General features: G+C 51.5%; 5 protein-coding genes across 6 annotated transcripts in view; 3 read left to right on the forward strand and 2 right to left on the reverse strand.

Annotated features, from left to right (window-relative positions):
- Positions 1 to 132: 132 nt before the first annotated feature.
- Positions 133 to 2,105, reverse strand: STPG3 (sperm-tail PG-rich repeat containing 3). Its single transcript, XM_072352915.1, has 4 exons — positions 1,871 to 2,105; positions 1,664 to 1,749; positions 1,238 to 1,343; positions 133 to 485 (listed from the first exon to the last, which is right to left on the reverse strand). The coding sequence occupies exons 1-4, from the start codon at positions 1,872 to 1,874 to the stop codon at positions 355 to 357; spliced, it is 327 nt and encodes a 108-aa protein (XP_072209016.1). The 5' UTR covers positions 1,875 to 2,105; the 3' UTR covers positions 133 to 354.
- Positions 2,106 to 2,375: 270 nt separating this feature from the next.
- ZMYND19 (zinc finger MYND-type containing 19) lies at positions 2,376 to 8,685 on the forward strand. The gene is made up of 6 exons (XM_072352757.1): positions 2,376 to 2,548; positions 2,716 to 2,775; positions 3,424 to 3,530; positions 5,848 to 5,988; positions 6,736 to 6,916; positions 8,004 to 8,685. The coding sequence occupies exons 1-6, from the start codon at positions 2,498 to 2,500 to the stop codon at positions 8,145 to 8,147; spliced, it is 684 nt and encodes a 227-aa protein (XP_072208858.1). The 5' UTR covers positions 2,376 to 2,497; the 3' UTR covers positions 8,148 to 8,685.
- Positions 8,686 to 9,959: 1,274 nt separating this feature from the next.
- On the forward strand, positions 9,960 to 15,349 carry DPH7 (diphthamide biosynthesis 7). 2 transcript variants are annotated; one of them, XM_072352784.1, is made up of 9 exons: positions 9,960 to 10,137; positions 10,355 to 10,491; positions 10,985 to 11,072; positions 11,395 to 11,489; positions 11,931 to 12,097; positions 12,581 to 12,653; positions 13,382 to 13,447; positions 13,649 to 13,821; positions 14,617 to 15,349. In XM_072352784.1, the coding sequence occupies exons 1-9, from the start codon at positions 10,015 to 10,017 to the stop codon at positions 15,222 to 15,224; spliced, it is 1,530 nt and encodes a 509-aa protein (XP_072208885.1). In that variant the 5' UTR covers positions 9,960 to 10,014; the 3' UTR covers positions 15,225 to 15,349. The 2 variants fall into 2 exon arrangements, with proteins under 2 accessions (XP_072208885.1, XP_072208884.1); XM_072352783.1 differs by having other exon boundaries at positions 9,962 to 10,166.
- A 1,318-nt stretch (positions 15,350 to 16,667) lies between these two features.
- On the reverse strand, positions 16,668 to 18,317 carry MRPL41 (mitochondrial ribosomal protein L41). Its single transcript, XM_072352785.1, has one exon. It carries the CDS (start codon positions 18,308 to 18,310, stop codon positions 17,831 to 17,833), a length of 480 nt encoding a protein of 159 aa, XP_072208886.1. The 5' UTR covers positions 18,311 to 18,317; the 3' UTR covers positions 16,668 to 17,830.
- Positions 18,318 to 18,428: 111 nt separating this feature from the next.
- The window catches only part of PNPLA7 (patatin like domain 7, lysophospholipase), a 78,493-nt gene continuing 74,298 nt past the window's right edge, over positions 18,429 to 22,623 (forward strand). The window contains exons 1-4 of the mRNA XM_072352934.1: positions 18,429 to 18,988; positions 20,974 to 21,030; positions 21,222 to 21,309; positions 21,577 to 21,659. Of these exons, the coding sequence (XP_072209035.1) occupies positions 18,956 to 18,988; positions 20,974 to 21,030; positions 21,222 to 21,309; positions 21,577 to 21,659 (261 nt within the window). The 5' untranslated portion in view covers positions 18,429 to 18,955. The remainder of the gene's footprint in view (positions 18,989 to 20,973; positions 21,031 to 21,221; positions 21,310 to 21,576; positions 21,660 to 22,623) is intronic.

The raw sequence follows: 22,623 nt of genomic DNA on the forward strand, positions 1-22,623 counted from the left end.
TGTTGTGGGTCAGCTTTCCCAGGTCAGTACAGCCAGGGCTGCTGCAGTGTCCCAGCAGTTGGCATCTGCCAGGGCTGGGGAATAACCTGGGCTGCCTGCCTCTGGGAGGAGCTGCATTTGTGCCTGATGGGATGGAGCTGGGCCTTGTTCAGCCACCAGGGGGAACATCTGGCTTAGGTGGCAGCGTGGGCTTCTCTGGTGCAGGTTCTTTGCTCAGACTTCTCCTGTCTTCAGTCAGGAGATGGGTTTTCTGCTGGCCAGAAAAAATACAGACAATTCAGATTGCTGTGAACTTCTGTGCATTTTTCACTACTGAGGAGCAAGCCCTGTGGCTGGGGTGGGATTCTGTCCATCTCAGAATGTTGTAAAGGGGCCGAGATCGTGTCTCTTGGGCCTCCTGACTCCTTGGATGGTGATGCTGGGGGAGCTGGGTAAGCAAGCTCGATAGCCGGGGTCTACATCGTATGCTCCAGGTCCTGGTGTCTCTGAAATTCAAAAGGCAGTTTGTGTTGCTGTTTCCCTTTGGGAGTTGTGAAAATCCACTACACCACCCTGCCAGGCTATTCCAAACCATTTCCAGCAGGGGCTGTGCTCTCCTTTGGGGTGGCAGAGCACCAGGGATGGAGTGTGATCTGTCAGGCTGCACAAAGCTGAAGTGGAATAATCCTGGTGATCTGAATGCTTTAGCTGACTTGGGTGCTGCTGAGCCCTGCTCACAGTGTTGTTATGAGTGCAGTTCAGCCCCACCAGCATCCTGGGCTGGGGAGGAGCCTTCTCAATGCACAGCTATTGTTCTGAAGGGAGAGGGAATGAAATTCCTCCCAAGATTCTGCTTAAGCCTGAAGTGTGGCTTTTGGCTACACTGCCTGAGTGCACAGCAGGCATGCACTAGGAATGCATCTCGTACTGCTTGTGAAGCATAACATGTACATAATGCTAGCATGGGGAGCAGGAGAAATCACCTGTTTGCACATGACTGGACAACAGGCTGCTGAGATAAGGTCTTGTGCCCGCTCTGCTTCTATGTTGCTGTGCCCAGTGTGGAAAAGGACAAAGCTTCCCAAAGGTGGAACCTCTTCCACCTGAGATGCTCACTGAGCAGCAGGGCGGTAACTTTACATTGGGCTCATGGGCAGGAGTGGGATGTGCAGCTGCAACAAGGGAGCAGCCGCCGGGACCCCTGGATGAAGGGACCCCTGGATGAAGGCTGGGCTGGGTGTGGGGTGGTTGTGCTGACCGATGGGTTTACGGTTCCTGAGAACATCCAGGCTTGTCCGCTGCTGCCTGATGAAGTGCGGGTACATGGCGCCGTCAGGCTGAGGGCTGCAGATGCTGCACATGGGCTGCAGTGACACGGAGAAAGGCATAACACAGAATTAGCTTCTAACCCTTCAAATAGCAGCAGCCATCAGCCTCTATCAGCGCTCCCGTCACCGAGCTGCAGCACTGCTGATGGGGGGGGCAGTTTGGCAGAGCAGCGCCTCTTTCAGAAGCACCTTTAGTTTAACGAGCTTTGAAGCGATTGCAAAGCTCAGCCTTAGCGGAGCCCCCCGATGTGACCCGGGAGCGCCCTGCGCTGGGCCCCGCTCCGCCAATAGCTCATTTCTCCCCCCCACTCCCGAGGCAGGAGGCGCAGGGACTGACTCAGCCGGTAACAACCTACATTGACTCCGCGTTTCAGCCCCATCCTCCTGCTCGCCGGCTCCGCGTTCTGCCACCGCGGCATCTTCCCGTTGCAACGCGATGCATCTGCACGAGGGAGGACGGGAAGGGCCGCAGCGATGCCGAGCTCTTCCCACGGCTGCGCCGCACCCCGAGGTGGCCGCGCGGACCCCGCCGCCCCCGTTTCCCCACGTCCCCCGTTTTTTACCCATGTTTCCGCATCTGGGCAGGGCCGAACACGCGGCGTTTGGCGGCGGTTCCGAGCTGCCGTTGGTCCGTCCGTCCGTCCGTCCGCTCCGGTTCCCCTGCGCCCCCCGGACAGTCCCCCCCGGTTTGGGGCCGTGCCGCTGCCAGCCCTTCGGGCCTTCGATGACCCCCCGCCGCCCAGTTACGATCTGTTTATCGTTATGCTGGTAACGCGACCACCCGCAGCCCCCGGAGGCCCGGCCCGCTCCCACGCCGGCTCCCCCCCCCTTAGCCCCGCCCCCTCCCCTCCCGCGCCCGCCAGTGCAGGCGGCACAAAGCTTCCCGCGAACGTGACGTCACCGCCCGCGCCTCCCTCCCCCCGCCCCCTCCCGCGCCCGAACCCGCGCCCGCGCGCGCCCCGTTCCACCTCGCTCCCGCCCTCCTTTCCCACGTGACCCCGCGGCGCGCCGCCCTCCCATTGGCCGCGCCGGCGGCGTAGTAAGAGCGACGCGGCGAGAGCGCGGGCCGCCATTGGCCGGCGGGAGGCGGGTGGGAGGTGGTGCGGCGCCCCGCCCCCCTCCCCGGGTGTGCGCGAGGCGGCGGCGCGTGGCAGCGGCTCCCGCTCGCGGGCTCCGAGCGCGGCCCGGCCATGACGGACTTCAAGCTGGGCATCGTGCGGCTCGGCCGCGTGGCCGGCAAGGTGCGGGCTGCGGGCTGCGGGCGGGCACGGCGCACGGAGGGAGGGGGGGGCGCGGCCGGGGGAGCCGCGGGAGCCGCGGGCCGGGCTCGGCCGCACGGAGCTGGGCGGCGGGCGGAGCGCGGGACGGCGGGCGCGGGTTGTGGGCTGAGCGCGGTGCTGTGTTGCAGACCAAGTACACGCTGATCGACGAGCAGGACATCCCGCTGGTGGAGAGCTTCTCCTTCGAGGTGAGCAACGCGGCCCCCGGGACCGAACCCGTCGGGATCTGCTTTCCCCCCTCCCTTTTCCCTCCTCCCTTTCCCTCCTCCTCGGCCCCGCGGCCCCGCTCCCCATCACCCCCCGCACCGCCCCGCAGCTCCGTCCCGCTGCCGCCCGCCGCTCCTCGCTGCCGTCCCGCCGTCCCTGCTGCTGCCGGCCGGGAGCGGCGCTCCCCCTGTCGGAGTGGGAAAGTTGAGAGGTTCCGTCCGCACGTGGCTGCGGATCCGTCCCCGAGCGCAGTCCCGCCCCGAGCTCTGCCGTTGCCGCCCGCGCCCCGGGGCTGGGAAGGCCGAGGGCTGCCCGGGTTGCGCTGAGCGCGGAGCTCCCGGCGCCGCGGCGTTTCCTCTGCGCGGCCGTAGTGACAATAGCGAGGCCCCACGTGCGGCGCCGCGTCCGGCGAGGAGAGATGGGGGCGGATGGGGGGGCGCGGGGGCCTTCAGCGCCTCCATCGTGGGGCGGGCTGGGAGGAGATCTGGGTCAGAACCGAGGGGAAAAGCCTTTTATCAGAGGGCCTGTGGGCACGTGGGAGGTGCTGCCGGTCCCTGCCGCTGTCCCACTGCAGCTCACTCTCCGCTGCTCAGCACCGGTTGATCTCACGCTCTTCCCCTTCTCTCCAGGCTCGCATGGAAGTTGATGCTGATGGAAATGGTGCTAAAATATTCGCTTACGCTTTTGACAAGAACCGTGGAAGGGGATCCGGCCGCCTGCTGCACGAGCTGCTCTGGTGGGTATCCCAACAGGAGCCGGGGCTGCTGCTGCTCACAGCATTTGGGGCTGCTCGGGGGCTCCGAGCCTCATCCAGAGCACAGCAGTGCTGCAAAGTCCTGGCCTGGGTCTGCTTAGCACTGTGCCCTGAGATGGCAGATGCTCCAATAACGTTATTTCTAGGGGGGGTGGCTACAGGTGAGTATCGTGTTGCTTCAATCTGAGAAATGCGGCTGAAACTCCACTTGGGGCTCCTGTCTTATAGGAAAGCTGGGCTATGTTGGAGAGAACCGTTATTTATTTTTAAAAGCCTTTTCTTTTAAACACGCTTTTCCGTTCAGTCCCATAAACTGTAACAAGAAGTCAAGAGTGCCCAAGATCTCCTTGTACTTTCCTCATTGCTTGAGGTTACTTGTTCTCCCCCAGCTCAGTCCCTGGATGAGAGAGGCAGGAAAAATGCCAGGCACAATTGCTATTATTTTAAATCTGCTCATTAAATATGGATCTTAACCTGCCTCTGTTATTGTTTAATCTCACAGTACACAACTCTGGAAGTGAGTCAGAAGTTTGCTGCGCTGCGTGTTGGGAGTGGGGCTGTCAGCCCCTGCTCACTGTGCACCTCGCAGCAGGGCCTGCAGTGCTTGCCTTGCTCCAGCGTGTGCAGGGCTTTGCATACAGCTCAGTCATTGCCTCTCTCGTTAGCTGGACTTCTGTTAGGAAACAGCTGTAATGTGCTCAGTTGGGTAACTCAAGTCGTGTGACTTCACCATAGGCTGGTGTCAAACCCCTGAGCTTCTGAGTGATGGGGATTTTTGGAGGCGAGCTGTGAGCTGCCCCACAAGGCAATCTGCAGGTCTGGAGATGCAGTCGGGTTCTTTGGGAAGCACTGAGTGTTTCAGCTGCTCTGTAAAGTTGGTTTGGTCCCTCTGAAGGCGTCTGTTTTGCTGTGGTCTTTAATTACATGCTATCACGAGGCAGCTCGGCGCGCTTTGCTGCCTGAGCCTTCTTGTATCTCTGAGAAGCCTCTTGGCTGCAGGTGCTGTGTGTGCTGGTCCTCCTATCAGCACGCTGCTCTGCTCTCCTTGTGCTGCAGCTGTTCTGAAAACAAACCTGCAGTGTGTTGAGCTGAAGGATCATCCCCCGCATGAGTCCTGGGACAGCAGGGAGGGCTGCAGGGGGCCCTGAGAGGGAGCTGGGTGGCAGCACCCATCACAGCTGTGTCTCCTGCAGAGAGCTTGAGTTACTGCATGTAGAGGAGTGCAGGTGTTCCACCTGTCCTTCCTGTGCATCCCCTTCTACCCCAGAATCTCACTCCAAAGGAACCAACCTGATGCTGTGCTTATGGTTTAGCGCAGTGTCAGATGTCTCTGCATTAAGGCTGGTTGATATTTTCTTCAGCCTTTCTTTAAACTCCCATCATCTGTTTCAAAGAAGTTTCTTGCTCCGTTTCCCTCCTTCCCTCCTCCCCACTTTGCTCTTACTTTGCTCTTTTCCTCCTCCCAGATCCCACATCTGTATCAATCCTCTCTCCCTTGTTGGCACTTTGTCCTGGTCTCGGTCTAATGAACCTTAATTCCTGTCTGATGGATGGCTGCCTTCATCTGTATGCATCCATGTACCTCCATGGTTCTCACTTCCAGCCTTCATGGTTCCCCATTTCACTTGTCAGACCCTTCAACAACTCCAGAGCAGCTTTCCCTCCAGCAGGGCCTTTCAGCAGACTCCTTTCCATGCTTGTTTTTGGTTTCTTCCCTAAATCCGGTCTGGATACACAGCTGTCCTGCTTTGGGTTCGAGCAAGTTTCAGTAGTTTCTCCTAGTCAGTTGTGCAGGCATTGCAGGCTGTCTGTTATTCACAATTAGTCAAACATATTTGCCTGTTTGGTGGTGAAAGCCCCGTCCTGTTGCTTAAGAGACGTCCTTAGTAAATGAAAAACTGACTCACGCCAGTGCCAAACTTGAACGTATGCGTCTGATAGAAACTCTTATTAAAGCAGTAAAACAACATTAGCTTCATTCAAGCTATAACGTTAATAATTACATGGGTGCTGCTGCTGAAACTGGAACGATGGTTTCTGGAGGTTTCTGTGCAATATTCTTACAGTTCAAATGTACCAGGATTGTCTTCTGAGTCAACTCATTTATAATGGAAATGAGCTCCTGAAACAGATCTCTGTCTTCTGGGAGCTGATACAGCTGAAATATCCGCTGCAGCCCGTGTTGTATCGTCACCGTTCCAATGGCAGCAGGCTAGGAGGCCTTCTGGAATCAGGGCAGTGCTTGGGGCTGCGGAGCATTGCTCGTTGCTGAGCTTCAGGATGGTTGTGTTTCCTGCAGGGAGAGGCACCGCGGGGGGATCGCTCCAGGATTTCAGGTGGTCCATCTGAATTCGGTCACCGTGGACAATCGGCTGGACAATCTGCGCCTCGTCCCGTGGGGGTGGAAACCCAAAGCTGAGGATCTCTCCAGTAAACAAAGGTGTGTTGAGATTTGGCGGGGAGATGCCATCAAATAACAACATCTTCACTCGTTTCACCTCTCCTGTTTGGTGGCGTCCATCTTGGCTGAGCCCATTTATTTGCCCTTGGGCTGCTTATAGCATCGCTGTTCCAGATTGCTCGTCTGAGAAAGACCAGAGTCAGCGCTGACCATGCTAGGGATGGTCGGTCTCACCCCATGGCAGTACGTAGAGGTTCTGCTCTGCCAGACGTCACCACAGTCCAGCAGTAAACCTGCATTCCCTTCTGCTTGAATGGTGGCATTTGGGGAGAGTTCAGCCTGCGGTTCATGCAGGCTCGTGGCTCTCATTCTCAGGCACTGAAGCTCAAACACAGCCTGCAAAAGCCAGTGGCTGCAAAATGCTTCCATCTGAAATAGTGTATTTAGATTAAAAACGAGTTCCTGGGAACAGCTTCTGTTGGTGCTCACTGCAGGCTGGGGGAACTTCCTACACACCACGTTGTGCTGATGTTACTCCAAGTGCATCAGATCCTTACATTGGGTTGGACTTGTTTCACCTGTGATGGGGAGGCCCAGGAACGTTCATTTTTGGTGAGGGACCCATGGGCTGAATTCCTTTGCATTTACACCAGAGTAACCCTGAAAGGATGTGACCCTGAAAGGATGCTGTGTGTGAGCAAACTGTATAGTCTGAGCTGTAGCAGATTCAGTGTGACGGTGACCTTACCTGCTTTCTTTAACAAATGTGTACTTGCTTTTTTAAAGGGAACAAAGTCTGTATTGGCTGGCAATCCAACAGCTCCCTACAGACCCTATAGAAGAGCAGTTTCCTGTACTGAATGTAACACGATACTACAACGCTAACGGGGATGTGGTGGAGGAGGAGGAGAACTCGTGCACATACTATGAATGTCACTACCCCCCATGCACAATGATTGAGAAGCAGGTGTGTTTGAAAGAGCTGGAAGTGAAGATGATGGCTTGGGCTGCATCTGTAGGGGAGGGGAGAGGTTGTTTCTAAAACCAGCGGGTTTTGCAGGCTGCATTCAGTTGCTAAAGGCAGAAGTTCTCTTTAACTCAGGTGTTCTTCAGCATGGGTTTTTTCTGCTGTGATTCAGGCTCTTGAGGCTTCTGCACAAGTGTTTATCGGGGCTTCTGAGAGGAAGGATGTGGATTTGAGTTGTCAGTTTGAGTGAACATTGTGTTGAATTGGGATGAGAAATGACCTGACGGTTTGCTGGGAGGAGAATAAAGGCTGCGATGTGCACAGAAAGGCAGGTGGAAGCATTCCAGGTCTCTGGTGACCCAGAATTTGAAGGAGCTTTGAGGCTTCTTTATCAGATATGGAGGAAGCACTTTAAGGCTTTGAACAGCAGCGGAGTAAAAAAATGACGTGCTTGACCTTTCATGTGAAGAGAGTGGACTTGCACAGCGCTTATTCGGTGCTCAGCTGCCAGGAAAGCTAGCTGTAGCTCTTTGCTGCGGGCAGATGAAGTGGAGCACCATAGTCCAGATGGAGTCAGGTAATGGAGTGGGGCATCTGAGGGCTGCGTCTCCATCAGCCCCATGTCTTTATCTAGGAATAAGAGCTTTTCTTTTGCGATAACAAACGCTGAACAGGCTAAAATCGTTTGATGCCCCATTTTAAGTCTTTTTGAGGAGGAAGTAAATGAGTTTTAAACGTGTCTTAATTTGAAACATGAATTTGAGCTTTACCTTCTGTTTGGGTCTGTACCTGAGAGCTGCCTGGATAGCCGTGCCCAGCAGTGACAGCCCTGCTGGCTGTGTCTGTATCAGAGATGTTTGCACAACAGCAGCAGTGTGAGAACACGTGTGAAGCTGTCGGGATTTAGTCTGCTGAGCCCTGCGGGAACCATTGCAAAATCAAACAGATGCTTTCGCTTCGAGCGGTTGTGGTGCTGGTGCTGGGATGTGCCTGTAGGCAGGAGTGAGAGGTGGCTTGTGAACCTCCTTGGGAAAGGCGGAGGTCTGGTGGTGCTGCAGTCTCGCTAACGCTGCCTTCTTCCTCCTAGCTACGTGAATTCAACATCTGCGGCCGCTGCCAGGTGGCCAGGTACTGCGGGTCGCAGTGCCAGCAGAAGGACTGGCCTGCCCACAAGAAGCACTGTCGGGAGAAGAAGCGGACCTTCCAGCAGGAGCTCGGACCCGAGCGGTGACCGGGTGGCCCAGGCCTCTCAGCAGCAGGATTCCTTCTCAAAGGCATTGGACTCTTGCTTTTGCACAGTAATGACAGACTGCTTATTGAAGCCAGAGGCACTGAAGAAGAAAAACCCTGTGATGCTTGAGCAGAACAGCTGACTGGATGAAGCCGGCTCTGACTGGTGCTGTGGAAAGGGATTGGGTCTACCCTTCCAGTATTATATTCTCAAGCAAAAAGACTACTGTGGAGGCTCCAGGCAGGAAGCTTCTCATTATTTATATGTTAATACGTTTGTAAACTCATGTACAGTTTTTGTTAGGAATTCTTGATAGGACTCATTACCTGTAATGTGCAGATGAGAACACATCGTTGGCCTCAAAGTTTAAAAGAAAAGTCATGTAGCAAAAGCTTTTCCTCCCATGTGGCTAGAAGTGTCTGGCTGTGCCAAGGCCAGGAGGCTCTGACATCAGCACTTGCTCTGGAGAACTCTGCATGGAAGTTATATTTAAAAAGCATAAAAAAAAAAAGGCAAACCCAGTAAAGGTTGGAATGAATCCTTGTGTGCTCTCTGCTTTTCTGCTCTTCCCTGCCAGCTGCTTTTTCAGAGCACGGTCACGTTTGGGTGTTGGAAACGCACACCTGGTAGGAGCTGGGGCAGAGCGTGGGGCCACGTGGGATGGCTGTGAGCAGGCAGGTTGTGCTGCTGCCTTCAGAGCGCTTCTAGTGCTGCTGGAGAGCTGAGCCGGCTTGTCACAGAGCCCTTGTGCAGAAGCAGCTGTAGGGAAGCACAGGTAGCAGCTGCTGCCCGGGATGTGGTTGCCCTCATGGCTTCCCTGGCAGCTCAGCAAATACTGATGTGCAGATACGTGTAAATGGCCCAATATTTGGTGATGGAGTTGTTTGTTTAAAGACAAAGTGTCAAAGCAAGAATCAGTTTATTTAGTAGCGAGGATTTGACGTGTGGAGCGTGTGCCTGTTTTTGTCTTTTCAGGTGTTTTCTTTTGTATAACTTGAAAGTTTCCTGGTCTCACTTCTGCCTTAAAGGTGTATTGCGGTGCCCCGAGGAGCTGGGCAGCTCAGTGCCAGCTGTTTGCTTTGCTTTGCAGCTCCAAGAGGGTGAGTTGCTGAGTTCTGAAAGCAGAGCTTTCCTCTGAGTGCTTCATGGAATACATTGCTTTTTCCACATGAAATCTGTCACACTCAGTTTTCAATTGGAGTTCACTTTCCACTTGGTGTTGCAATGCTGGTCTTGCTTGTGTTCAATGTGTCAGACAGCAGCCCGCTGTGGACGCCAATGTCATGTTATGTTTCTAATGGCTGCTCAGGAAGTTCTTCGTTATTAATTATTACTCCTTGGGTGGCTCCTTGTTCTTCAGGCATCAGCGAACAACAACTTGTGCAGCTTCTTGGTGGGCACGTTTTGTATCTATTCATGGTTATACCTCTCAGCCTTCGGGCTGCCTGAAGTGCCGGTGGGTACCAAGATCTTCCAAACTTTCCTTATCATCTTTTCAAGGAAACAGCTAATTGCTTTAAAGGAGCGGTAAGCTTCCTAATGGGGAGTGCGGGGAGTGCTGTTACCCAAGGTGACGATCTGAGAAGGGCAGGAATGTCTCCTTGCCTTTCCGAAGGGCTGCTGTTTATTACAGCCCCCTATTACAGCCCCCTATTACAGCCCCCTATTACAGCCCCCTATTACAGCCCCCTATTACAGCCCCCTATTACAGCCCCCTGTTACAGCCCCCTGTTACAGCCCCCTGTTACAGCCCCCTATTACAGCCCACGCGACTCCCCGCTCGCTCCGAGTCCCGCCTCCCCGCCCGCCCCGCCCCCGGCCCGGAAGCAGTCGGAGCTTCGGGCCTCCCGGTGCCGCCCGGCCCGGAATGCGCGGCCCGCCATGGCGGCTCCGTGCCGGACGCGGACGCTGCAGGTGGTGGACACGGAGTTCAGCGCCGACGCGGTGGAGTGGTGCCCGGTGGAGGGCTGGCACAGCATCCTGGCCTGCGGCACGTACCACCTCCGCCCGCCCGCCGCGGTGAGGCCGCCTCAGCACCGAGCGGGGCCGCGCTGTGCGGGGGGTTGCGGGTCCCCGCGGGGTCCTCCGGCCGAGCTGCGCTGGGCCACCCCGAGTTAGAGCCACCCCGAGTTAGAGCCCCCCGCGCGGGCGGGGCGGTGTCCGGAGCGCTGCTAAACGCGGCCTTTTCTTCCTCATCTCTGCTGTAGACTGACTGCAGAGGGAGCCACGAGGCCTGCGACCGGACGGGCCGCCTCTACCTGTACCACTACAACGAGGAGCAGCCCTGCATCCCGCTGACCGAGATCCAGAGGATAGACACGGCTGCCATCCTGGACATCAAATGGTATCGCTGGGCTGGGGGGGCTGCAGGCCGCGTTTGTGCATCATACAGTCGTTTGAGTTGGTGGGGACACTTAAAGGCCATCTGCTCCCACTGCCTGCAGTGCTCAGGGACACCCACAGCTCCATCAGCGCTCAGGGCACAGCCTGACCTTGGCTGTCTGCAGGGGCACCACCAGCTCTGTGCAACCCTCATTGCCCTGAGGGTAAAAACTTCCCCCTTATATCCAGTCCAAATCTCCCTTCTTTTAGCTGGAAACCATTTCCCCTTGTGCTCCTGCTGAGGAGTCTGCCCCCTCCCTTCTCACAGCCCTTTAGATACTGACGTGCCCCCCTTGGTGCAGCTTTGTGGGAACTAGAAGACCCTTAGATTTTCTTCATGAGATTTTTTAGTCAGGTCCCCTTTCCTTCTGCACCCAAGAATTACAGCTATTGCTTTTCTCCTTAAACTCATCCGGGTTTACATTCAGGACTTTTTGAACTGCTGGATCTTTCAGGTGCCACGTTCCGGTTGCAGAACATCCCATGGTTGGCATTGCAAACTCGCTGGGTGCTGTGGAGTTCTGCCACCTGACAGGCAGTGAGGTGGGTGGCCGTGATGCCAGACTGGAAGGGAATTCCGCAGTCAGAGCTTCAGTTCTGCACTTTGTTGCTCTCTGAGGGAAAGAAAACGTTAAGGAGGTTCAGTGGGAGATGGGAAGCAGGGTGGTGGGGCTGCTGGGGGTGCACAGAGTTTGTCCTTCTGCTACTACTGAACAACTGTACGTTGCTATGGGATCTTTCATCTCTTCTTGGCGTGGGTCTCTTATTTGTCCATCTCTGAAACACACCTGGCATAGATGTAAGCAGTTCACGTTGTCTATCTGGTGCCTTCCCCTTCTTAACCCGTTTCTTTTCTTTCCAGTAGAAGAACAGCTGCATGTTGGAGCCGTGCTTCAGGGTCGATCTCGGTGCGCAGCGCCTGGCCTTGTCCTTAGACTGGTCCACAGGACGTGAGCAGTGGTGAGGATGGGATCCCTTGGTACGGTTTAGTAACTGGCATATGAGGTAGAACTGGAAAGAAGCCCTGAGACACCAAAATGGGAACCTAAAGTTCCAGCTAACCTGTTGGAAGGTGACCAGTTCATGTCAGGGAATGAATACCAAGTCCATGAGAAGTCAAGTTAAGCTCTGAGGGGAAAGGAAGACCAAGGCTGTTTTTGTTTCAGTCAGATAAATGTGCAGTGAATAGGCATCACTAGTATGGATGGTTTTAAGATGGGAAGCTGGAAATAACTGTATAAATGCACTCATCCCTTCATCGTAGTGTCAGTTTCTCTTGATGCTCACTTGAATCAGATACCTGTACTAGCTATCTAGAGTTTGGCAGCTGATTTATACTCAGGGATTACTTAGCACATCGGTTTCAGACATTTCTGATGTTTTCTCTGTGTTCTGCTCTAGTGGATGCCCTTTGAGGGTGATCAGCAGTGATTCAGAGGGGAAGCTGAATCTGTTCTCCATAGATGAATCTGCACCTTCTGTGCATGTCCTGAACCAGTGGGAGGCTCACAAGTTTGAGGCCTGGATTGCTGCTTTTAATTACTGGAACACTGATATTGTCTATTCAGGTCTGTAAGTACTGGGGATTTATTTGGGGGTATTGGGGATGGTTTGCTTTGTTTAGGATAATGTGTTCCTTGAGATTTTGCTTTGCAGAGTTGGGTGTGCTGCTTCCCATCACACTTCTTGTAAGAGCTGGGGCTCTCTGATAGGGGGGAAGTGATGGGGGTTAATTAGGAGAAACCGTATCTTTTAAACCATACTTCGTCTGGCTCTTGGCAAAAAGCTGGTGATCCATTGGGGTGTGTAAGAGATACAGATAGAAGCAAAAAGATCTGAACTCTTGAAGCTAATTTTTTCCAACAAGCAAACTGGGGCACTGCTATTGTATGTGTCTTGTATGGTAAGGAGTAACGTGAGCCTCAGATTAGGTCTGATATGTCTGTTAAATGCTCTGATATCCCAGGGCTGAAAAGCAGTAGCTCTGCTTCAGTGCCTCGCAGTGATCTTCTGAGGGGTGTTCAGGATACCCGTGTTCTGTCTTTGTGCAGGAGGAGATGACAGCCTGCTGAAAGGCTGGGACACCAGATGCAATCCAGAGGCTCCAGTGTTCACCAGCAGGAGGTAAGCAGGCGATGCCGGCAGCTGGCGCCCACAGCTATTGTGTCCCTTCCCAAGCTGCTGCGTTCAGAAACGAGCAATGAGTGGAGTTTTGTTTCTGCCTCATCTGGGGAAACTGAGAGAGAAAATCTCTCTCTTTTCATCAGGATGGCTTCAGGTTGAAACTTTCTTCTTCGTGTCCTTCAAGACAAGCAATTGCTCGCTTTTTTGAGGGGATTTTTCTATGTGTTGCATGTGGGTATGTTATGGTGGAAGTTTTCTTAGAAGATGTTTTGTTCTCCACTCATTTCAAGTAATTTCTTTCCCCTGTTTTTTTCTGGTGGTCTGAGGTATCTTGTAGAACACAATTAGAGCAACACGAACAGCTTTTCAGTGAGATTTCACACGTAGCCTTCAAACACTCATGATCATTATTGCTATGGAAATACTAATGTTGAGAATAAAGTCTTCTGGGAATGGAGTTGTTTGGCTGAAATTCCTATGGGCTCTGAACAGCAGTTTATGGTCCAAGTATTACTAGAAACTCTGAGACAAGATAAAGTACAATTAGAAGTTCTTTTCTAGAAAGGCAGTTGCATTGTGTGACTGGAACCCAGTATGGGCTGACATTTCTGTTCACCTTCCTCTGCTTTCTTGGTGCAGCAATGTGCTCCCCAGAGCCTTGAAATTCAAGGAAGAGCCCCATTTCAAATAGTGTGTCATATTTTCTGTTGTAAATTGCTCTTTTGCAGACATTCAATGGGTGTGTGCAGCATTCAGTGCAGTCCCCACCGGGAGAACCTTCTGGCTACTGGCAGGTAAATCCCTTCTAGCTGCCCTTCACTAGTGTGCTCAGCCTCCTCCGTTGTCCTAAATGCGGTACTGCTTCTCAAGCTGTGGTTTCTTTAGCAGTTCATGGTAGGGAAGGTTATGTGGTATTTCCTCATTGTCTTCTGAACTTGCTGCACTTGAATCAGCTTTGCTGCTTGTCAGCATATTGATTTGTGATACATGTCCAGCTATGATGAGCACGTGCTGCTGTGGGACACCAGGAACATGAAGCAGCCTCTGGCAGACACCCATGTTGAAGGTGGAGTCTGGAGGTTGAAGTGGCACCCAACCTGTGATTTTGTGCTGTTAGCAGCCTGCATGCAGAGTGGATTCAAGATCCTTGACTGCCGTGGAAGCATGGGTGAGTGTTGGCACTCACTGCAGTCCCTCCTTTATCTTTGTAGCCCTCCGCTGGGCTCTCTATTACTGCCATGTCTCTCTTGTACTGGGGAGCCCAGAACTAAATGCAGTTTACAAATGGGTTATTGCCTCAGAAAAAGGAGTTCTGTGCAGTCTGGTTAATCTAGAATAGCATGAACAAGCCCTTCATGTGAATCTGAAGATATTTACATGTTTATAAAGCTGCGTGCATTTACATTACAAATATAGTATGCCTAAAATGGTTGAATTACTGAGTTTTTGCAGACCTTGGGCAGGTCCACAGCTTGTGAAATGAGGATCTCATTTCTTTTGTGTAGGGAAGGGAGGAACTTGGTGAGCATTTAATATCAGAGTGAGATGCTGAAAGTCCATGGGAAAGACTCATCTGCAATTTATTAATAACCAGAACCTCGTCTAGCAAACTTAGTCATATTTCTGTCTCATTTGAGATCACTGTCTGATCTGTCTTGAGCCTATTTATGTATTTTGAATAATGGAGCTCTTAGACCTCATGCACATTAATCCTTTTTCTGTCTGCTCACTGAACTGGGGAAAATCAAAGCTAGTGGGAGGTGGCTGAAGTGTCAGAAGCAGCAGGGTGCTTTGTTCCTCCTGAATGCTTGGCTGTTGTAAGGAAGGCGTTAACCTGAGCGGTGGGATAGGACAGCTCTTCCTGTATGGCTTGGTCAGGGCTGAAATGGTTCCTAAGCCGTCTGCAACAAGCTGTGTCACACCTTGCTTTCTGCTCATGTCATCATTTATTTGTTTTTTAAAGCGGAAAACACGGAGGAATGTGTCATCCTGTCATCCTATGTCTTGCACAATTCTCTGGCCTACGGGGCTGACTGGTCGAGGCTGTGTCCGAGGGATTCCTTGGCTGCACTACAGGACTCTGCTGCTCTGTGCCAGCCTTTGGAGCAGCCTGTGGCACGGGCAGAGGAAGGAGATGAGAGACTAAATTTGCAGGTCCGAAACCTGAAGATAATTTATGAGTCTCCTACAGCTACTTTTGATGTGATATTGGATGAGGACAGTGAAGGCCCTGCCTTGCAGCTCAAAGCAGAGGAGGGTCCTAAGTTGTCTGGGGATCCTGACCTGGGTAGGAAACCTGATTTAAAGGAGGGGTCAGGCTTGGGTGGGGGTGCCGACAGAGAGGATGGTCCTGAGTCAGCCAGCAGTTCTGTCTTGGGAGTAAAGAGATCCAATGGAATTGGCCAAAGTGGAACTGGTGATTCAGTCAGGTCTGCAGACAGTCCAAAAGCAACAAGCATTGTAGCAACGTGTTCTTTCTATGATAACATCCTACATGTCTGGAAGTGGGAAATGAACCTGGCTACTGCTGCAGAGAGGGCCGGTACTAGATCTCCATCGGAAAGGAGCTGAAAGTTGGCACTGACAAGTCCCAATGTAAAGGGGGTAGGAAAGCTGCTGTGCTGACATAAGCATCTAAGCTAACATTCTCCTTTTTTTTTTTTCCTTTTTTCCTTTTTTTTTTTACAATTCATATTGTTGAGTTTGTGAGTCTTTAAGAGCCGATAATGGTGGAATAATTTCACAATGTTTTTAATTGAGGAAAGCCTTTGCTTTGAGAAGTGTGGCCAAGCACAGACATGTTTATTTAGTTTTCCCTTAGTGTACTAATTCAAAGTAGGACAGCCTTTCTTTTAGAGGCTTCTTGTTCATGCAGTATATTTGAATCCCCTCAGAGCTGGTTTGCATTCATATGACTGATCTGTTAAGCCTATTTTCCTCCTTCCAAAACAAACCAGGCTTGTCTGTGCTGCTACACGCAGACGCAGTTTGTGGTCAGAGGTTTTCCTGAATTCCTCAGAAAAAAGCCCTTGAGTTGAGGCTTAGGTGTGTGTGTGTAGCCTGTGTGATCTGCAAACTGGTACATACTTAGAGACTCACAGACCGCTCAGATGCTGACAGTGCGGTGCTTACCGTGACCTTTAATAAAGAGAAATTCTTTCTAAGAAAGAACTCCAGACTGACTGAGAGGATTGAGAGCAGTTCAGTGATAGGAGGCTTCATTCTGAGCAGGGCTTTTTTTCTAAGGATTCTGGTGAGCCTGCACACTGATTTTACTTCAGACTCCTCACCTGGATGCAATCTCATTTTATCGCTGTCCAAGCTAAGCAAAAATTGGTTTGGTAGAAGCTGTGTAGTGAGCCCTGCTTATATCTTAGTGCCACACTGAACCCACCCTGCCCCTCCCCACACACTTTAGGTATCCAACTCATCTTTTTCTGTCCTCCGCAGTGAGACTCGCGTGTAGGTCTGAAGTCCAGATCTTACAGGGCTTTGTTTGTTTGTTTATTTTTAAGGTGAACAGCTTTAAGAACAAAACCTCCAAAAAATACAGGCAATGTTTCCTACCATCTTTTAAGTTCAAAATAAGTTACAGAAACCAAAATTTGATCAACATTGCCCTACCTACCTCCAGGAGTGGCTGCTTCATTCGCTTTCTGTCTTTCACTGTGAAATATTGGCAAAACACCGTTTCTGGAACATTCTCTCTGTTCTTAATTACCTTTCTTGAAAGCAAACCAAAACAGTTTAAACTTAGGTAAGGGACTTCTAGCTTGCATGGTTTCTTTTTGAGGGTCCTGGAGGGAAAGAAACACCAGCAACAAGCATCTGTAACAGCGCTGCATCTAAAGCAGGTACAGCAGATAAGATTTGTATTGCTTTGAAATTCCTATTTCAAAGTTGAACGTGTATTTAAACAAACCAACTTGTCGAGTGCTGTTACATTCATACCAGTAATGTGAACAAGAGCTTTTGTTAAACAAAACAAAAACAAAAACACCGTATTTTTGGATGTTTCTAAAATAAAAATCAATACAAGCGATTTCTGTTTCCTGGCTGTTTTGATTTTAGAACAGGTCCTTCACACTTTGTTTACAATCACTAAACTTAAAGCCTGTGTTGCGTACAACCCAATACTGATCACACATGCTTTGTTGCACTGCGATTTTCTCCCTTCTCTAGAGGTTGTGACTCAGGATGGAGTCCTGAACAACACTACAGCTGCTCCCGCCATGGAGTCACCTGCTGACTCTTCCTACTTCCCATCTTGGCCGTTCGGTTCACCTGAAGAGCTTCAGCCTTGTCATGCACCAGCCCAGATTCTTTCATGTTTTCAGCCTCCAAGCAGAGGAGCCCTGCAGGTACTTGTCTATCAGAGACAAACACATCATCTCCAACACCTTTTTTTTGACTGCATCTGTTTCTACTTTCAGCGGTTGCACAGAACTGTAAGCACTGCATGTATTTCATTGGGTGAACAGTACAACATCACTCCTCAAGGACAATGTCTAAAAAACACACACAATTTTCAAGATGTATTTCATCTTGAGATTTGAAGCAGCTGCACTGCTAAGGCCAGGCACCGATTCTAACTATGAACTGCATCTTGATTGAATTCCAAACACTGGTTGTAAACCTTGGGAAATATCACAGTTGTGACATTTGATCTGAGCTACAAATCCGTGCTCAGTTTGCGGTAAGGCCTTGTTGGAGGCCTGTCCCATGTTACGCTTCATATTGTCTAGGGGTGAATTCAGGTATTCTGCTTCTAGCTGAGCTTGCTGCTGGTGTTGGCAGCGCTGATGAGCCATCAGCTCCCAGCAGCTCCTTCCACAGCCAGGAAGCTGCTGGAGGCAGTTCTGCCCCGTTCCTGGAAGTCGGGAGCAGCCCGGAGCCAGACTGGTGCAGCTCCTTGCGTGGGCTCAGCAGCTCCAACAGCAGGACAGCCGCACACCCACACAGCGCCACAACGGGCACGGAGCAGAGAAACCAACACCTTCCTCGGTCTGACAGGAAACCAATTCCCCGCAGCGATTGAAATCAGACACAGCAGAAGGACGCAGCGGAACGACTCGCTTTTAATACTCAGTGGATCAAACCGTCCCGAGCAGCAGCTGCAGGCCCAGTTGACTGCTCACTCTTCACAGTCTATGCAGCGCCTGGTGCAGCCCGGCCCATTAACGCACGTAGTTCTTGGGGAAGAGCTGGAACAGTTTCCCCTCCTGCGTGGGCTCGAAGCCGTATTTCTGCAGCTCGTTCGGGTCGAACGTTCCGTCCTTCACGTCCTTCTCGATGCGCGGCGCCACCAACTCGTCGAAGAGCTGCCTGGCCGTCAGGGCCGGCTCGCTGCCCCGCGGGGCGCGGTACGACACGTACGGCTTCAGCTTGAAGGCCGCCAGGTCGGGCACGACGAACTGCGGCACCATCTGCTGGATGAGGATGAACTTCTTGCTGGAGGTCAGCACGCCCATCTTCTTGGCTCCACGGCCCTTGTTGTAGGAGCGAGGGCCGCGCTTGCTGGTGAACGGGGACATGCGGTCGGCGCCCCGCACCAGCCCGCGGGCCAGTTCGGTGAGCAGCCCCATGATGAACGGCGGGCGGAGCAGCGCTAGGCCCGATCCGCGCGGCTCCCACACCCCAACATCGCCTGCTCCCATTGGCAAAAGCGCGTTAGCCAATCGGCAGCGCCTATCTTACACCGTGCACGCCGCGGGCCACTGGGCGCGAAGCCGCATGCGCCAATCAGCAACGAGGAACCGGGGGAGTGGGCGGGGCTCGGCGCCCGCTCGGCGCTGCTGGCGGGGGGTGGCGGTGCGACCTTCGCCCCGGCTCCGCCGCTGACCTTTGACCCTCCGGCAGGAGGTACCGGCTGTAGCAGCGGGTGACGGGACCGGCTGCGCTCGGGTCGGGTTCGGCGGTAACTCGGGGCTGTCCGGGCTCGGCCGGTCCCACCGGTCTCCCCGCGGCGCCCGGTTGGACCGGCGGGTCCGTGTGGTAACTTCCAACTTCCAACTTCCCCTCCGCCGGTGGGCCGCGCCTCGGGCCGGGAACGGCTGTTAGTGCGGCGTCCGGTGCGGGAGATGGGAGCGATGCGAGACCAGCACTGAGTGACAGCCCGCAGAACTGATTGATTGACAGCCCGCAGCGCTGACCGACCAACCGACCGACCGACTGACAGCCCGCAGCCCCCCTCAGCACGGGCTGCCCTGCAGTGCAGAACCGGTCCGTGTTCCTGTTGTCTCTTCATTTGGTCATTTCTCCTCGTTTTATTTCATTTTTTCCCTCCTGCTGCACCTCCAGCCATGGAAGAGGAAGGCAACGGCACCGGCTTTGAGGTATGAACTGATTTGATGCTACTTTTCGTGTGTTCGTTTCTCTTCCAGCATTTCCAGGTTCTTGCTGTGGTTGTGGCAGCAGCTCAGAGCTGTGCAGCCCTTCAGCTGCCCCCCATCCAGCTCCCTCAGTTCTATAGTTCTCACACAGTGCTGTGTGATTTGGGGCATCCCCTGGCGCACTCAGCTCAGCTGTCCTGGTCCTGCCCCCTCCCAGCCCCTGCAGGGCACTATGAGGGGCACGATGAGGAGCTGAAGTATCCTTGGCTCCATACAGCACTGCCCAGCATCAGCTGAAGCATTGGTGTTCTGGTGTTCTGTCAGCAGCTTTTCCTTCTCTTAAAGCCAAAACAGCATCGGATCAGATGCTACGAAGACAATCTATTCTGTCCCAGCTGAAACCAGGACAGCCTGATTTGATAACTCTTGGGTAACGTCTCCAGACACATTGCTTTTATTTTCCAGAGCATTTCCTGATCAGGGTTTAGTCCTTCCAAAAATGTCCAGTTCGGTCCCACTTTTTGTGTGTATTTACTTATTTTTCCTGCCAACCATTCACGTGGTGCCTCGTGGTTTGATGTGTCTGCAGAACGGCACAGCTGAAGCATTTCGCTTCGGTGGTCCGATGTTAGACTGAGGAAGGATCGGGGAGCTCTTCAGCCATTGCATTTAATCTTCCTTAAGACACATCTTGCTTTTCCTAGTAATGTCAGACAAGGCCCCCAACAGGAAGTGCTTTTCTTAGAACTAGAGGATGCATCCAGCATAGCGATAAGCGAATAAAAGGTGTTCTGTGAAGATTCAGCACTTGTGGCCAAAGCTGCAGCGTGTGGTCAGCTGCATTTGGGAGCCACAAGGAAGTCTGTATTCTGAGGAACACTCATGTCAGCTCCTGAGCGCTGTGCCAATCGCCACCTGGCACCCCTCCCTGTGTGGGGTATGTCTCACTGTTTACCTTTGATTGCAATGGGGAGTTTTGGAGGACATGCCTGGGTTTCTTGTTCTGTGCTTGGTAATCCGGATGGGTGTAAATGTTATTTCAATAGCTGCGTGTTTTTGTTACCAGCCACAGTTTTGTTAAGAAAATGGGAGTCAAACATTAGAAAACACAGACAGTATTCCTGCCAATATATACTACTAGCCTATGGTTTTGTCTTTCTCCAATGGAGTGTGGGCCTTCTCAGGGTTGTGTGCTGAGTAGATTAATAGGTTGTGTTAAAGCAACCTAAGAAAATACACTCAGCTCCACATATGCCGACTGGACAGGCTGGACTCTGCTTGCCCTGTGAACCTGGAATGAACTTCTATGAGAGAGACTGGTTTGGTGACTCTGTGGGTGCTTCCATTTTTCTTTAGGATACAAAGCTAAATTAAAAGGTCATCTGGATTTGGAACTGAGAGCAAAAACTGGTTCCAGAACTTAAGGTTCAAGTACGACTTGAGGCTTACAGGGTGACGTGTCTGTTCTTGCACTCATTTGGTTTCCTACTTCTTTCTTATATTTGGGTTGCTTATTTTTTTCCCCACACTCCAAATTTTTCCTGGCATTTCTACAACTTGCAGCTTTTTGCCCAGAACAGCAGCACTCAGCACAGGTTCCAGGGCTGCACACCTGAGATGGAGCTTTTCCCCATGCACATAACTTTGTGTTGAATTTCATCTGTCATTTTCTGGTTTGTTTTCTTAGTCTTGTAACATTTACATTCAGCTCTTGTCCTTATTGCTCTGAGTAACGTAAAGCCATAACAGAAGTCAACACCTCCCCGTCTGATTTTGTGTTAGGGTTGTTTAGGAATCTATAGTGCTGTCACCAGATGGAACTCCAGTGGGAAAGGGTCAGGAGTGAAGATGTTGTGTTTTCAAAGTGGATGGTAATTGGAAGAAAGACACTGGAAAACAAATGGTGTTGTGTATGCCAGGCATAGGTGCTTGTATGGAGGCTTCTGGCCAGCTGCGGGAAACTAATTTCACCTTTCTTTTTGTGCCAGGCCATGCCAGCAAGTGGAATTCTTCAGTTTGTAGAAGACAGAATACAGAGTACTATGGTAATGTACAGCTTTGATGTAGTTAAATTTAAGCTTCTCACATGTGTGATGCTTTAGTTAAAACTGAAGTATTCACAAATACAGTTGGCGTTCAGACAGCTGAACTAAGTGTTGTTTAGTCCTCCAGAAATGAAGAATAGCTTTCAGCTATGGAAGTTACAGCTTTCTTTTCCTATGAATTCCTCTCACAGCTGACTGGAATCGCCATTGGAGCTGCAGTTGCGCTGTTCCTGATAGGAATTGTTGTGATTGTTGTTTACAGAAGAGTGAAACAATCCCGTAAGTACTCAACTACTTCTCCATAGAGCTGCTCTTACAGAGTTCTTTTCCCAGTCTGTGCTCGTGTCTGGGATTGCCCCAGCCCAGGTGCAGTACCTCGCACTTGGCCTTGTTGAACTTCATTAGGTTCATGTGGGCCCACTTCTCCAGCCTGTCCAGATCATTCCTTTCTTCTATCACATAAACTGCAGCACACAATTTGGTGTCATTTGTAAATGTGCTGAGGCACTGAGGTGGTTTCTGACATGAAGCTCCTTGTTGTTTTAGGACAACCTCAACCACAAGCTCCTCAATACAGATTTCGCAAGCGAGACAAAGTGATGTTCTATGGGCGGAAGATCATGAGGAAGGTGAGAATGTTTGGCATGGTGGGAGGGAAGGAGCCCTGTCTTAAGTGGGGCAACCTTCCTGAGCACAGGTGTGCTCACACCGAGGCTTTGTGGAGATGAATTCAAATATTTGGGCTCAGTAATTGATCACAGTGTTGTTCTTTTTTAGTTGTTCTTGGGTCGTACTTCATAAATTCTTAATTTAATAATGTAGTGTATGGGAAATTGGTAATCACAGCCTGAACCTCTGATTAATCAGCTGAGGCAAGTGCTGGGTCAGCTGTGGGAGCACAGGTGAGGGTAATCTAGCTGTGCTCCTAGAAGGAGTGAAGCTTGACTCCACCTCTTCTAGACCTCATTTTAAGGCTGACCACCACTAAGGCAGCATCTCTTGGAGATTGCTCCCTGGTAGAGATTGCTTCAGCATTTCCCAGCAAAGGCATCCATATTGGTGAGTTTTTCCTTCTAAATAACCTTGTGAATATCTGTTACCATCTTTGTATCATTCCACCTTACATCTTCATGTTCTGTAATACAGGTATTTACATACAGTATAAAAGCTCCCTAGAATTGCACATGGTAAAATCTTGTTTGTTTTTTTTTTTTTTTTTGGGGGGGGGGAAAGGAAGGGGAGAAGAGGTTAAACTTCTCCTTTCTGTTTCCTAAAAGAGATGTAGGGTATCAGTGTTGTAAACTGATACTTTCAGCTGAACACTGAGTGTGTTTTTGGTAAAAATCCAGGCTTTTGTGACAATAATAACAACAACAAAAAGAATTGAGAGGAATGTCTCCAAACTGTGCATTGATTTTGTTCTTTTGGTGGGAGAAATAGTAATGCTTGACCTTGCAGCTGTTGCAATTCTCCATAAGGTGGCACTTAGTTACAGTGAAAAGCGAGTTGAAAGGCTGGCTGCATAGGAGTACTGCATAGCCTACTGTAGGAGTACTGGAGCTTTCAGTATTATTTCTCTGCCTCATGTTAAGT

The sequence above is a fragment of the Excalfactoria chinensis genome, chromosome 18 (assembly GCF_039878825.1).
Source record: "Excalfactoria chinensis isolate bCotChi1 chromosome 18, bCotChi1.hap2, whole genome shotgun sequence".
NCBI lineage: Eukaryota > Metazoa > Chordata > Aves > Galliformes > Phasianidae > Excalfactoria > Excalfactoria chinensis.